Raw genomic sequence first — 15739 nt, 5'->3', positions numbered from 1 at the left:
AGGTTCTGAACGCGAGGACATTCCCGCGCTCGTCCCTGTCCGTCCCCCTACCCCCCCCTCGCTGACCCTGCCACATGCGCCGTCCTGCCTGTCTCGGGGTCTCTGAGCCCCGGGGACTGTCCCTCGGCTGGAGTCGCCTTGCCCTCAGCCCTGCTCTGCGCCCCCTGAGACACGAGGCCACAAGAGCAGGGGTACTGTCGCACTTACTCCCGGCTGCTTCTCAGGTGCTGAGAACGGAGCCCGTTTCCTGACGGAAGGCCTCACCTACGGCCTCCGTGTGTCCTCAGTAAACGTCCTGCAACGAGACGGATGAGGGCTGCTACGAGCGCACCGGCAAGCTGCCACCCGACGTACTTTTTCACGACCCGGCTCCTCCAGGAGCTCCTGGTGAAGCCCGTCCCGAGGCCCCAGCAGAGGGCCGGCTCCCCGCAAGCCTGCGCCCTGTGCCCGAGCACGTCCGTGCCCTCGAGGATGGGCACGGGGCGGTTACGGGAGCAGGAGCTGCGCCAGGCCATCCTCCTCCTTCCCAGGCCCCGAAGTGTGGAGCCGGGTGGACCGGGCTATTGCCTGATGGGCTATGTGCTTCTATGCCGTCGGCTAGGTTGACATAATCCCCAGAGCACCTCTGCACGTTGACGGGCAGGCAGCTGACTGGATCACAGATATTTCAAGTCTGTCCTCTTAACCACAGAAACAGATTATGATGGAGACTAACTCAGATTAGTTCTCCAGGAACTCACCCATTATTCTACAGTTGACAGTAACAGTTAAAGTCAAGTCCAAAAAATAGAAATCGCCAATTCACATTACACATCCAGAGATACAACCAGGAAGAGAGTCACAAATACAGGTGGGTTTTGGCCCTTCTTTTTCTGATTCCATTCAGTCCTTCCTTTAATTTCTTTTAGTGCTTTTTTTGTGTTAGGGACAATTCTAAATGCTGAAGATTAAAAGATGAATATAATTGTACACACAGGCACTCAGCGAGGTACAGTTTAAGGAAGAAACACACTACCTAATGTAACAGTGTATCACCAAAATTCTGAGAGAAGAATACATTTTCCATGGGACACGCAGACAGTAAACATACAATGTTGACAGTTAGATTAGAGCTAACTTACCGTAAAGTATCGCTCACTTAATCCTCCTACCTTACAGAACTTAAAAACCTTTAACATTACAAGGCACTATTTAAACCTAAACCTCAAAATTAAGGAATTTTCAGACTTGGCATCATGTAGATGCTACCTAAACACATCGGGGAAATATGGCATCATAGTTTACCAAACAACACACACATTCAGACCTAGAGAATATTCAGAAGCATAAAGGGTAGAGGAAAGAGCAAAGGCTTTTTTGAGGTGAGACAGGCTTTGAGGCTTGTTTCCCCCTCTGGAAACAGGACACAGCACCTTCCTCAGGGGGCAGCTCTGAGGACTAGACGGGACGTTACTGGGCATATAATAAAGGGCAGCTACTTGTTGCCCACACATGACTGTAGCTACAGCTGAAGAAAGGGACTCAGGAAACGGTAGAAGGATTCTGGTTCGGAGAAGGTTCTGAAAAAGCAGTAAGAGTTCCGCGCTACCCAGCAGGTCACAAAAGCCACCCCCGTGCCCCAGAGGATGATACAGAAAGTCAATTCTCCCTACCTGCCCCGTCTGATAATGTCGGGCAAACTGGTGAACCACTCGGTAATCATTTGCAAAGTACTCCATCAGAATAGAAGGGACCTCGGCAAAGTCAGTGGGGCACCTGGTCCCTAAAATGGGGGAGAAAGAAAAAAGTTGGCATGAATCACATCAACACGTTCATCCTACTACAAATACTCTTTTAAAATTTTTTTATTCATACTTCTGATGAACTATGATAATCTTTAATTCATTAAGTCAATATTTTACTTCTATAAAATTATTGCACATATTCACAGAAAAGTTTGTAATCATCTCATATATTTTCCCACGTATCAGAAGTAAAACAAAAAAAAAAAAAAAAAGAAGTAAAACCATAAAACCAAGTATTTGCACAGCTGGATAGAACACCTTGTAAAGCAACGGCTCATACCCTCTACAAACAAAACTGTCTTCAGCTGTGCTGGGCTATACCTGAAACACACATTACAACATTCTTACTTAATTAACACAGCAATTGAATTTAATTCATGAATTCCATCACCAAGCGCCCGTATCCTTCATTTGTTTTAAAAGTACTTTATCTATTGATTGCTTCTGGTAACAAGGTCAATCCTCAATACAGAAAAGCAACATTTCAAACTCAAAATTATTTGAAGAACAAATCCTGTAAGCACGTCTCGGTGACACTTTATGATTCTGTCCGGCCCATCTACCGCCGTCTTTTCAAATACCTCCTCTTCCCCCAAAATACTGTGTGTAAAGTTAGTTACTAAATACTGAAGACCAACACTTGCCCAGGTGGTCTAAGGCTGACTGACCCTGTCTGACCGCACGCTTAAAACTCAGAGAGGATAAGGAGGAGGGAAGCCTGGGACGTCACCCGACACAGCAACCCGTCGGCGGGGGACCACAGCTTTACACAGGGGAAAGCAAAGGAGAAATACAAAGTACCTGGTCATGCCTTTTCAACATGCCTTGAGGTTTTCTAACTGGTTTTGGATAAAAAGAGGCAACGGTTCATTCACTTATTCACTTGCTAAGTCTGTGCTCCTGCTAAGGAGATACGCTTATTCATACACACGGCCACAGACTGAAATTCCACATAATATACAACAAAATGTAAAATGGTACAAACTGAAAAGACAGGCAACTGAGACATTCCTTGGTGAGAACTGTTATCAAGGATGGAAAAAATGTAACGGAGATCGGGTAGCATCACAGTTGGAAGGACAAGATGAGGCCATCTGCGATAAATGACCACAGATTTCCTAAATGAAAAGCTTTTTTCCAATTTAAAATGAAATGTACATGTTTAAAGTCCCCTCTTCTTGGCTCACCAGTGACATGCTGATAACGAGTCCGTCCCAGCATGGAATGCATGGCGTGTCCCATTTCATGGAAAAGATTTTCCATCATCCCAGGAGTTAATAATGTCGGCAAATTCTTTGAGGGATGGGGAAGATTCAGCATAAGAACGACAACGGGGAGCTGATAGTCGCCGTCTTCCTTCAGTCGGCCTCCACGGATGGTAAAGTGGCAGTCCTTTAAGAAAACATGGCAAGTGAGGAGAGGCTGAGGGAACCCGAAGGGTAATATAAAGTTGTATCAAAATGTGTGAGTACAAATTTTACCTTAATTCCATTCTTCTATTTATTTAGTTACAGACACTTTTATCCTGATACTTTTTATTTTGCTAACATACTAATTTTTTTAAAACACCAATAATACATTGAGCTTGTGCTGATGAACTCATTCCTTCGCTCCAAAAGTATGTGTTGAGTGATGCTATACCAGATACCGGAGACAGAGTCACCACTAAGCTTAGCCCTACGCCCTCAAGGTGCTCACGGCAGGTAGGAAGGGACAGCCGTGGACCGCGGTGGGGCACTGATGTTAACAGAGCCCCTTCTGTGTCAGGCGAGGAACCAGGCGTCACTTTCCACACCACCGTCTCCATCACTTGGAGATGGCGAGCTCTCAACTGTCGCAAAGCAAGGAACCTGGAGTATCTTTCTCAGTTCACATGCACTTCATCACTTACTCCTCACAATGAGTCTATAAGGCAGGTATTTCATCTTTCAGATGAGAAAACAGTCTTGGAAATACTAAGTCACGTGTCCAAGGGCACACAGCTAGGGCTGCGGCATCTCAAACCTGAACCACCCAGGCTGGCAACTAGGAGCTGGGGCTCAGATCACTAACCCGGATTCTCCAGCCTTTCAAGCAGAGAGAAGGAACAGAGGACGCAGAGGTCAACGACCCAGACTCTGGTCCCACCGTCCAGATCTACCAGCCAAACCACCTTGGAAACCGGTTCACCTCCACCAGACTCACCTCCACCCTGTCAAACGCCAGAGCAGCTGCCCAGATTCATAAGCTCAATGTCTGCTAAAATTGTTTTGGAAATTGTGAAATCCCTATTTAAATATAAGGTACCATTATTTCTGTTGTAACTTAATAACCCGAATTCTTGACAATTCCAATCAAACTGCCCAAAATTGCTTGAAGCTGACCCACCAGGAAACCCGGTTTGCAGCTCGAGGAACTGAACCTCACTTTTCTGCGTAAGGAGTGAACTGGTGGTTGATAGGGTCTCCACAGGGACACATGTTGTGCAATTTGAAACTAGGTCCACGTCAAGTATGGAAAGTGGCCGAGAGCTGGGGCTCCAGTCAGAAAGTCTGGGTTCAAACCCTAGTGCTTCTAACTGTGTGACTCTGGGCAAGGAGGAACCTTACCTCTCTGACCTCAGCTTCCTCACAATGTCAGCGTCCAGTTCAAAAGGCTGACGTGAACTTTCAAAGGCGTGACATGGAAAAGGGCTCAGAGAGCTGGCGGGCACACAGAAGGGCTGGTAAAACGTCAGCTCTCATCATCACCAGCGTTACCATGACCCAGATAAAAATGACACGTACAGATTTATGCAATTACCTTCGTAAGTTTTATTAGCTTTAAATTCTATCCTAGTTTCAAATTTATATATTTAGCCACCATCAGTAATGCCTTTTTTTTTTTTTTTTAAGATTTTTTTGATGTGGATCATTTTTAAAGTCTTTACGGAATTTGTTAACAATACTGCTTCTGTTTTATGTTTTGGTTTTTTGGCCACAAGGCATGTGGGATCTTAGCTCCCCGAACAGGGATCGAACCCGCACCCCCTGCATTGGAAGGCGAAGTCTTAACCACTGGACCGCCAGGGAAGTTCCCAGTAATGCCTTTTAAGTATTAGGAACTACAAAAGTGAGGTATAAAGTTCACATCAATACAAACTAACTGCTAATTACTTTAGACAGACCAATTTGTAAACAAAGCATCACCTGGTGAGGTTTGTCTGCTCGCTGAAAAAAATCACAGTAAATGTACCCCAACAGTCCTTCAGATTCATGAACCACGGCCTAGGGGAAAAAAAAAATGAATTTAGTGGAGAATGAGGCCTTTAGAAACTCTAAAAGAAGAAACACATTCCTAGCACAAGAACCTGTTCACAAAACACCCAGATCCACAAATATAGACGTTTCATTACTTCCTACATCCCATGTGACCTCGAGGTCGCTTCCCCTTTGCCCTCAACCTCTTCTCCTGCATCTCCAGGACAACTACGATTTGGGAATTCTGTCGGAAGGGGACACCCTCCTCCACAAGCCCTGCGTCCTGACTGGCAGTCCCCAGCGACGCGGCTCTGCCACTGGGCCCACACCACCCACAAGAGGTGGGAAGGGGTGCTGGCGGGACCATTTTAGCAACAAAATTATAGCTCCTCCAATCTTAGGATGTAAGGATACGCGAGCACACCAACTATAACCCTGGGACATAGGAACAATACGCAGTGTCTGCCTTCAGCTGAAGAGCAGAACGTGATACCACCACTGACATCCTTCTCCCAAATCAGGCTTCCAAGAGGCCCAGCTCGCAGGAGAGCTGGTCTCCATCTTTGCACAACCTGGGGCCTCTGCCATAAAGAACAGCAACCTCATGCTTCAGGGCTTCCTGCAAGCGTATGTTCATTACTCCAGCAAGCGTCTACCAAGCATCTACCTGGTGTCAGGGACTGCTCAAGGCTTCTGGGGAACGGCCGTGAACAAAGCCACAAGGGGCTCCCTCCTGAGCTGGGGAAGCTCTTCATCGCCCGCATCGTGCCCTTTCCCTCTTTCCATGGTGTGTCTGCACATTACCCACCGCTGTCACTTTGTGAAGCGCACAGAAGGACGCGCAGTGACGACCACGCTCCCCGCTGATCTCCCGACTCCACCACCACCTGCTCTACGATCACGAAGCGCAGCCAAGAGGCCACAAGACGGTTCACGTTTCTCGTGAACCGTGCGCTAAGCACGTGAGCAAAGAGTAAAACAAGAGAACACCACCACCTAAGGGCCCATAAAGCCTCAAGATCTTATCAGGAAAAAACAACGGTAGTCGAAGCTCACATGAAGCGGGCCCTGACAGAAGGGTGGATCCCAGGCTCGGAGTGACTGTCCAAGGAGTCTCACCAAGAACACAGGCCGCAGGCTAGCATCTGGCGCGAACCTGAGCCCCACGGGCGGGTGGGGAGGGGTGGGAGGTGCCTAAGGGATCTGGAACTAACAGATGCGACACCTGGCACAGCGGGGACGTGAAGGGCAATGACAAACGTTCGTTTAACCAGGGTTTGTCAACATAAAAGACTCAACCTTCTATCAACTTCCTTAAAAACAATTTTTTTTTTCAGAGAAATAACTCTGCTGTTAAATGTTTACATTAATTTCAGGCAACAACTGATGTTTAGAGAAAAGTGTTTCTTTTGTAGCATCAGAAGTGGCGATTTGGATCTTTCATCAAGCAATGACAAGCGCCACCGGGGCAAAGCTAACTTGAGATGAAACTGCTGTTAACTCAGTACCAAACCCGGGAGACAAGGAACGTGGCTTCTTCACTCCAACCGGGACGCTTACCAGTTTCCGAACATCTTCACACCACACCTCTCCCTTTGCAGGCTGCTCCACATACAGCGAAATCCCGAACAGTCTGTTAAACAAGATATTCAGGCCTTCCATGCACGCTCCCAGGGAGAAAAACGGGCAGTATAAACTGGGCTCGCTGTTGTACCTACAGAGGAAAAGAAGCTCAATCACACTTCGGTTTGCTTCAGTTTCTTGAGGTAAATTCAGCTAACTTTTCATTGACAATTTACGAGCCAAGAAAGGATTGAAAACCTATGGGAGGTTTCTATCTTCTGAGGGACTTTCAGACTCAGTCTTCTTCAGAAGAACAGCAGTCTAATTACAACTGTAGTAAGAGTAATACCAGTTGGAACTATAGTGGTAAAACTCACTCTATGAAATGTGTTATATTCTAAAAAAAAATGTCACATGTCACATCTGGTAAAATATTTGTTAATGAAAAAAGCTCCAAAGCTCTGTCATATAAACAATCAGATCTTACTTTATCTTTTTGTTACATATCTTAAATGAAGGATAATATTCTCGTAATATTAATCATTCTTCACCCCAAAACAACTTTTTTATGTTTTTTATTCCAACATAAACCAAAATACACCCAGAATGCGTAATGTGAATGTTTCTGAATCATCACGTCAGGCCAAACCTTATAACCACAGCCAGAAAGAAGAGCCCTAGAATGATAGTAGGTACTGAATCTATTTCTACTTCCTGGGATTAACCAAATATGTACAAACTTATGCTTCTTACTAACTGGGGGACCAGATTTAGTGAGTGAGTATAAACTGCACCACAAGTGAGATTTTGGTACAGAATCCACCAATTTACAACTTAATTTCTGATCACTTTTTCATAAAAGCAGACTCAGTGGAGTAAGAGACTCGAGTGGTCCAGCGCCCTCGCTCACTGATTCGTTCACTCACGCAGCCGTCGACTGGCCCGCTGGACGCCAGGGATGGAAGGGGGCAGAGACGGAAGGGCCCAGAGCAGCGGGCACCCAGTAGGCTCAGGGGCCGGTGTTGAGGGAGAGAGGGCAGGGCATGCACAGTGGGGCGGCGAGGGCTGTGGGTTCCTTGTGCAGTGGAGATGGGAGGGGAGCCCAGGAGAGGCCACGGTGCCACCAAAGTACAAAGGCACGAGGCAGCAGAGCCACTGCAGTAACCAGGGGGTTAAACGAGAGCTCAGGAGGCAGGTAGATGGGAAAGAGGGGGAGAGACACTGACACCGTGCGTGGGGTCCAGGGAACCGAGAGCCTGGCCCGCGAGCCTGAGGAGGGGGGACTGTGCACTCAGGCACAGGGTCTCCCAACGTTCTGATTGTGCATCTCTGTCAATAAAATAACTGGAGTATTCAACCTTAATATGGGTATGTTTATAAATTATAGGCATGGGCTACTGATCTATTACATTTCAAAACAAGACATTTTTATAAGTTGAGATTAAGAAAAATAAATCTGAAGAGGACTAGTGGATTATCCTAAAGGGGATAATCTAATATCTTATGGGGTTGCTTGCAGCCTGGAAGACGTGGGACATCACTTCTGCAGACACCAGAGGAGTGACCTGGTGCCTGGAACCTGCCAGGCTGACGGTGAGGAGAGTGGACGCAGCACAGAGAGGGCGTGGGTCACCCAACCAGGGTCTGAACAGGGGCAACAGCAGGGGCTCTAAGACCAGGAGCCAGATCGAAGTTTCTTTTTCTTTTAGATGAAAAAGTTCCAGGACTGTGCGTGACTGGATTTGGAGGCTGAGGGAGAAAGAACAGCCTAGACTAACATGCAGGTCTCTGGCTTGAGCAACCGCGTGGGTAGGAGCCATTTAATCAGAGCAATGAACACACGCGCAAACACATGCGCACGCACAGGCGCGCACACACACACACAAATTGAAGAGGGGAGGGTGGGTGTGTTTGTAGAAGAAAAGAGATTCAGTTTTGACGACACTGGCTCTGAGGTCCTGGGAGAAGTCAGCACGGAGGCTGTTATGGCCGAGGAGAGTGTGAGCTGGAAAAGGAGAAGGGGAGGGGCCAACAGGAGGGTCAAGGGCAGGTCCCTGGACTTCCAGGCGAAGGGGTGGAAAGGAAGACAAGGAAGAAGAGTTAGAGATGGCAGACTGTCATACAGAGTGAAGTAAGTCGGAAAGAGAAAAACAAATATCATATATTAACGCATATATGTGGAACCTAGAAAAATGGTACAGATGAACTGGTTTGCAGGGCAGAAATAGACGCAGACGTAGAGAACAACGTATGGACACCAAGGGGGTAAGGGGGAGTGTGGGATGAACTGGGAGATTGGGATTGACTTGTATACCCGAATATGTATAAAACAGATAACTAATGAGAACCTGCTGTATAAAAAGTAAATAATAAAATTAAATTTAAAAACAAGTTAGAGATGGCAGAGAATTGAAAGAAAGGGATATCACAGAAATGGGGAACGGGGATGTGCTGTAAAACAGGAAACAACAGCCACTTCTGGTCTCCGGTCCAGCACATAAGGACCCTGGAGGGCACCACCGTCCTAAGGACAAGTAAAAGCTGAACAAACTGAAATCGGCAACTCTTCTCAGACCCGGCAGAGACGTGAGGTCACAGAGCAAATCGCTGTGCCCCAACACTGGAGAGGCAGGCAGGCAGATCCAGAGAGCCACGATTCACAGGAGGCTCCAGGGGAGACAAGCACCAAGGTAGGAAAACAAACTACAAGCGACAAATTGTCTGAGAGTTAAAAATTCCAGGGAGGCCAAGTTTAAGGGGGAATCCCTACACTTTTATGAGTTTTCCCTCCAGGAGCCCCACCAGGTTCTCCCAGTGAAGGTGGAGAACAATTCCCCCATCTTCCAGCAGAGGAAGGAAAAAGTAGCCATTATGAACTACACCAGCACGTTCTGCTCTTCTTAATAAGGCCTGCCCTCCAGAGAGACTCTCTCACCAGAGGGAATATCCACCTCGCGCCCCCCAGCCTTCCCATCTCATCAAAGCGGAGGGGACCAGAAAGCACTTGTGAAAGTCGCAGCTGAGACGCAGGGCCCCTAACAGACTGAGACGTAACCACAGGCCTGCAGATCACATCTCCTCCGTCCACACTTCAGCACCACATCAGCGGGGCTCCCGCAAAACAACAGGGGACACAACCCAGGCCTGCAGGTCCCAGACCTTAGTTAAGCAGAAGTCTCCCGAGAAACCCAAACAGGGGAGACAAAGAGAGCACACCAAAGGAGAGTTACCTCCAGCCCCAGGGTTAATGGACAAAGCAAGCAGAGCACGGCCCCTGGCCAGATAAACATCTAACCTCACACCAAAGCCCTAATTATCTCAGTTCCTTTCACCCACTATACCACGTCCAACCTTCAACAAAAAATTTCAAGTCATGCTAAAAGACAAAAAACAGTTTGAAGAGAAAGAACAAGCACCAGAACCAGATTCAGATATGTCAGAGATGTTAGAATTAGCAGACTGAGAATTTAAAACAACTGTGATTAGTATCCCAAGCACTCTGAAGAAACAAGTAGAAAACATGCAAGAATACATGGGTAAGGTAAGCAGAAAGATGGAAACTCTAAAAACGAATCAAAAGGAAATGCTAGAAATTAAAGCACTGCAAAAGAAATAAAGAACGCCCTTGATAAGTCATCAGTAGACTGGATACAGCCAAGGAAAGGATCAGTGAGCTTGAAGAAACGTCAACAGAAACTTCAAAACTGGTATGCAAAGACAAAAAAGAAAAACAGAGACAGAAGAGGATACCCAAAGAACTGTAGGACAATCATAAAAGGTGCAATGCACACATGATGGGAAAACCAGAAGACGAAAGAGAGAAAGGAATTGAAGGAATATTTGAAGTAATAATGGCTGAGAACTTTCCACACTGAAGACAAACACCAAACTACAGATCCAGGAAGGTCAGAACACCAAGTAGGAAAAAACAAAACACAACACTTAGGCAGATCATATTTAAGCTGCAAAAAATCAAAGACAAAGAGAAAATCTTCAAAGAAGCCAGAGGGAAAAAAGTCACCTCACCTAAAAAGCAACGATAAGAATTATGTCAGACTTCTCTCCAGAAACCACGCAAGAGGAGTATGGAGTGAAATGCTTAAAGTTCTGAAATAAAAACCCACAAACCTAGAATTCTGTGCCCAACAAAATTATCCTTCAAAAGTGGAGAAATAAAGGCTTTCTTGGACAAACAAAAATTGAGGGAACTTCTCGCTAGTAGACCGGACTTATAAGAAATGTTAAAAGAAGTTCTTCAGGAAGAAGAAAAATGATGTAAGTCAGAAACCTGGATCCACGTAAATAAAGGAGGAGGGTTAGAAGAAATAAATGAAGATATTTAAAAACTTTCTATTTCTTCTGTTTAATGTTTGTTCAAAGTAGTAATAGCAATGATGTATTACGTGATTCTAGCTTATGGATAAGTGACATAATGACAGCATTGTTAGGAGGGGCTGGAAAGAAGACCTAGGTGCCCGCACTAACCAACAAGCAGTAAGTACTACTGGGAAGGAGACTCACACTACTTGTAAAGGGATACTGTAAACTTTAGGGCAACTACTTCAAACACTGAAAAAAGGAGAAAAGCTGGAATCATATGACATACTCAATTAAAACCATAAAAGGCAGAAAAAGAGTGGAAGACAAAAAAAGAAAGAAAAAAAAGAAGATACAGGCAACGGATAGAAAACAGTAACAAACATGGTAGATTTTAACCGAATAATATCACTAATCACTTTAAACATCAATAGTCTAAATGTAACAAGTACAATGCAGAGAATATGGGAATGGATTAAAAAACAAGACCCACTATATGTTGGCTGTAAGAAACTCACTTTATAGAAAAGAAACATAGTAAAGCTACAACCACACAGCCTACCCATAACCTAAAATATGTACTGACTTGCCTAATGCCCACGACACCTACATATGGTCATCAGGTGAAGCTCAAGGAGACAATTTAGCTTGGAGAAAATAATTTAAGTACAGAATATAGGCTTCTATAATACCCCACATACTACTTCAACTCTGTATACACTAAATAGAACTATTATGAATGCTGAAAAGCAAATGGTATTCATTTGAAATGACTGAGAACAAATGCATTAAAAAGTAATATAAACTCCCTATTTTTTAAAAAAAACTCTCAAATAACATCCCCTGGCTCACTACTCCCACCACCCAGAGGTAACCACTTCTTGTGTATCATCATTTTATCTGTGTAACAAGGCTTACGTGTGTGCGTGTATATACACATCTACAGGTACAGAAATACACATAGATATATATACATAGACACACATATAGAATCATACAATTCCTATCCTGCAATTTCCTTTTAACACACATTTTTAACAAAAATATGTTTTCCTATAGTTTTCAACAAAAATGTACTTTTAAATACTGTCCACTTCGGCACATAAAGCTCTGGTCCACAACAAGCACCTGCCATAACTTCTCCAAAGCGTCCACTCCCCGGTGTGTGTGGCCAGCGAGAGTCTGCACCTTGTAAGGGAGTGTCCCATCCCTGACATCGTCTGAAACGGCCCACACACGGTGATAAGAGGAGCTGGACTTCTGGTCGTGTTTGCATCAACTTTAACTTCTCTACAGAAAATGCACCCAGAGCTGTGCAGTCAGCTGCTGTTAGCTGCTGTTAGTTCACCTCGGCGACAAACAGCCTACAAACACCCTGCCAGACAGGCGCAGACCCCTCTGTGGAATCCATCCAGAAATGACGATGCTGCATAGGGGATGAGATTCTAGATTTTTAAACAGGTGTTGCCAAATCATCCTGCCCACCCCCCAAGCTGTGATAATGTGCATCCCTGCCCTCCGTGCATGAAGGCGTGGGCCCTCGCACTTCAGGGCTCCCTGCCTCTCTTCCTTTGGCTCTGCGGGCCGCATCTTCCTTTTCTTTCTGGCAATTTGGTTTTGCTCCTCCACCACTTCTAAAATACCTAACTATTTATTTACTGGGGTATCACCTTTAGATAACGTCTACTGATCCCGGTACAACACGACGCCGCATGCTACTTCACCCTCCTGAATTTGTCTGTTACACAGAGACGGAGATGCAGCTATACCGATGGCCTTGTTCGTTACCAGGTGTCGGGGGGGAGTAGAGCTAAAGGCCTCTGTTCTGCCACCCTTTCCCAGGTATCCCCCAAGAACGCACTCAGTGCAGAAGCAGCCACATTGGTAGCTAGGAAGATGAGGAGAGGAACTCAGAAATGCTGAAGACGGGCCTGGCACGGTGAACGGACACGGTCTAGGAGGCAAAGATTCATTACTTTGGCAAGAGAGGACTCCTTACGGCAAGTATGTCCATATGCCCTAAATTTAGTCTACAAAATGACAGCTTACCCGCTGTCACGTGGGTGATGCTGCGGACGACAAGTGCTCACGAGGACCCTGGGCTCAGCCCTCTATATATATCTCACCTAGCAGCAGAAGCAGCCCTACAAGGTCACACTATTACCCCCATGTCACCAGTACGAAAACAGGTTCACACAGAGACAAGTCATCTCCCCGAGGTTACGACAGGACTGAGCAGGAGGGCTGAGGCTTCTTTTTAACTGGACGACAGCAGTCCGGGAGTAAACGATGCCAAGAAGAGAGCTGCGGGCCTGCTTTGTTTGGGCCCAGGCACTGAGGTCCCTCCCACAAGTGTGTTACCAGTGGAAGTACTAAAGGAAGCACTACACCTGGATGTTCGTCCTCAGTCACGTTTCCCAATACTCAGGAGTCAGAACCCTGAGTTCACTGCTAAAGCTGCACCCCGTGAACAAAAAAGTGCTGCCAGTTTAGAGAAGAAACCAGAAGGGAAAATGAGCAGTGGTGAGAACGCGGGGAGCAGGGGCTGAGGGCCCGTACTGAAGAAAGAACTTCAGGGAACAGGAAATAAGTACCATCGGGAACCGCAGAGGTCAGGGTGTTGAGGGCTAAAGCAAGGGACCGAACTGCACGCGTGGCAGGTGGCTGGTAACTCGGAGAGACCATCTGATCGACTGTCAGGGCCACAAGTCAGACGACAGAGACCAGAGACAGGAGGCATCCAGTCTGGACTGCTGGGGGAGGTTTGGCAAGAAAAAACGAGGACTTCAATCTCTGCAAGGGTCATGGGAGGGGCAACTGTCTGTTTCATGACAAGGAATATCTCAGCACCTCTGCAGGCAAAGGGAAAGAAGTTAATGAAAAGCAAGAGACTGATGATACATAATAAAGTTAGAATAACTGCTGAAGCAACATCTCTAACGGTGTGAGATAACATTATCTTAGACTTGCACAGTGCTTCACAATTTGCCAAGCACTTTCACATCACAAGCCTCCCATATTCCTTACATAATCCTGTGAGACAGGTGAGGCTAGAATTATTACTCAATTTTACTGGAGGAAATTGAGACTGGGAGAGGCTGGTGACAGCCCAAGGCAGTCTCGGAGAAAAAGCCCTGGGTTGGAAGTTAAAGCCTTGGCTCTATCTCTTTCTGTGCTTTGAGAGCAAGTTTTTTTTTTTTTTCTGGTTTTTGGGGGCCTCAACTTCCTCACCAGGAAAATGAACTGTTGGGTTTGCCAAAAAGCTCATTCGGGTTTTTCCATAAGATGTTACGGAAAAACCAACATGAACATTTTGGGCAACCCAATACAATATGTCCCAGGCTCCGCTGATGATCAGACAAATGCACGCAAAGAAGCTGGCACTGTGCCTGGAGAAAAGCAGGCACTCCGTCCATCACAGCGACACTCTGCCAGGGAGCTTGACTTAATGCTGCGAATTAATCACCTACTGTGTGCCTGATGACACTCAGTGTGGACACAGTAAGGCCCCAAAGCCATAAAGAGCACTTAATGCAAGTGACAAGGGACGCGAGTGCAGAGGAGATGAAGACGAGAAGCACGGGGCGGGGTCGGGGAGACGCATGGGGGGAGGGTCAGGGAGAAGCACGGGGGGGGGGGGGGGGGGGAGGGTCAGGGAGAAGCACGGGGGGGGGAGGGTCAGGGAGAAGCACGGGGGGGAGGGTCAGGGAGAAGCACGTGGGGGGGGGAGGGTCAGGGAGAAGCACGTGGGGGGGGAGGGTCGGGGAGACACATGGGGGGAGGGTCAGGGAGAAGCACGGGGGGGGGGAGGGTCAGGGAGAAGCACGTGTGGGGGGGAGGGTCAGGGAGACGCATGGGGGGAGGGTCAGGGAGAAGCACGTGGTGGGGGAGGGTCGGGGAGACGCATGGGGGGAGGGTCAGGGAGAAGCACGGAGGAGGGTCAGGGAGAAGCACGTGGGGGGGGGGAGGGTCAGGGAGAAGCACGGAGGAGGGTCAGGGAGAAGCACGTGGGGGGGGGAGGGTCAGGGAGAAGCACGGGGGGGGGGGGGGGGGGGGGGGGGGAGGGTCAGGGAGAAGCCAGGCCACAGCTTGGCTTGGAGGGAAGGAGGGAAGGGCGTCCGTCAGGGGGAAGGAGCCCCAGGGGAGGGAGCGGCTGCACAGGGCACCACAGGCTCAACTACAAAGACCACCCGCCTCACTCAGCGGCCTCAAACCACAAGGAAGAGACCCCACACGCCGGTGCCCCACCAGGCTCTCCATGACCCTCCCAAACAAGAGGCTATTCCCTCCTGCAGAGCAGCCAGAAAGGAGAGGCCCAGAGAGGCTGTGAGGGATTCAGGAAGCTCCAAGGTATTTCCAGCAGCTACACCCCTGCCAGAGGCGCCCTGACGACCAGGCCCTGCCTTTGTGCGCTCAGCTTGCATCCACAACCCACAGGATGTTCAGCGTCACGGGTCACTGAGCCCCTCCAGGATGCCAGGCTCAGGAGATAGCCACCCCCGGAAGAACCGAGGGGCAGGACTCGCTCCCCCCCGCCGTGCCCCTGGGGCCACCACGCCGGTCACCCCCGCTTGCCATGACACCTGCTCGCAGCATGGTCCCCACGACTGTCTTACTCGAAGAGAAACCACTGAGAAAAAAATTTCCTCCGTCATCTAGAGACCCCCCCCCAAACAGGGGAAAAAGCACAACACGTGACACATAAAACCTCACAGCACGCCAGAGCCACAGCCACAGCTCAACCTAAACACAGTAAAATTTAAGTGTATTCGGAGGATTTGGTTTCATCGCCTCAAACTCTTCCCTAGTTTTGCAAGTTTACTGCTATTTGTTGTAAAGGTGTTCCCCTGACTTGAA

General features: G+C 47.6%; 1 protein-coding gene across 1 annotated transcript in view; it reads right to left on the bottom strand.

The window, feature by feature from the left end:
• Nucleotides 1-15739, bottom strand: part of MIPEP (mitochondrial intermediate peptidase) — a 155024-nt gene that overhangs the window by 100947 nt on the left and 38338 nt on the right. The window contains exons 11-14 of the mRNA XM_057532957.1: nt 6563-6716; nt 4952-5029; nt 2972-3176; nt 1653-1762 (exon numbers count right to left, since the gene is read on the bottom strand). Of these exons, the coding sequence (XP_057388940.1) occupies nt 1653-1762; nt 2972-3176; nt 4952-5029; nt 6563-6716 (547 nt within the window). The remainder of the gene's footprint in view (nt 1-1652; nt 1763-2971; nt 3177-4951; nt 5030-6562; nt 6717-15739) is intronic.

This window comes from Balaenoptera acutorostrata, chromosome 18, assembly GCF_949987535.1.
Source record: "Balaenoptera acutorostrata chromosome 18, mBalAcu1.1, whole genome shotgun sequence".
NCBI lineage: Eukaryota > Metazoa > Chordata > Mammalia > Artiodactyla > Balaenopteridae > Balaenoptera > Balaenoptera acutorostrata.
The sequence above is the reverse complement of the archived record's forward strand: the minus strand, read 5'-3'. Positions and strand labels throughout refer to the sequence as shown.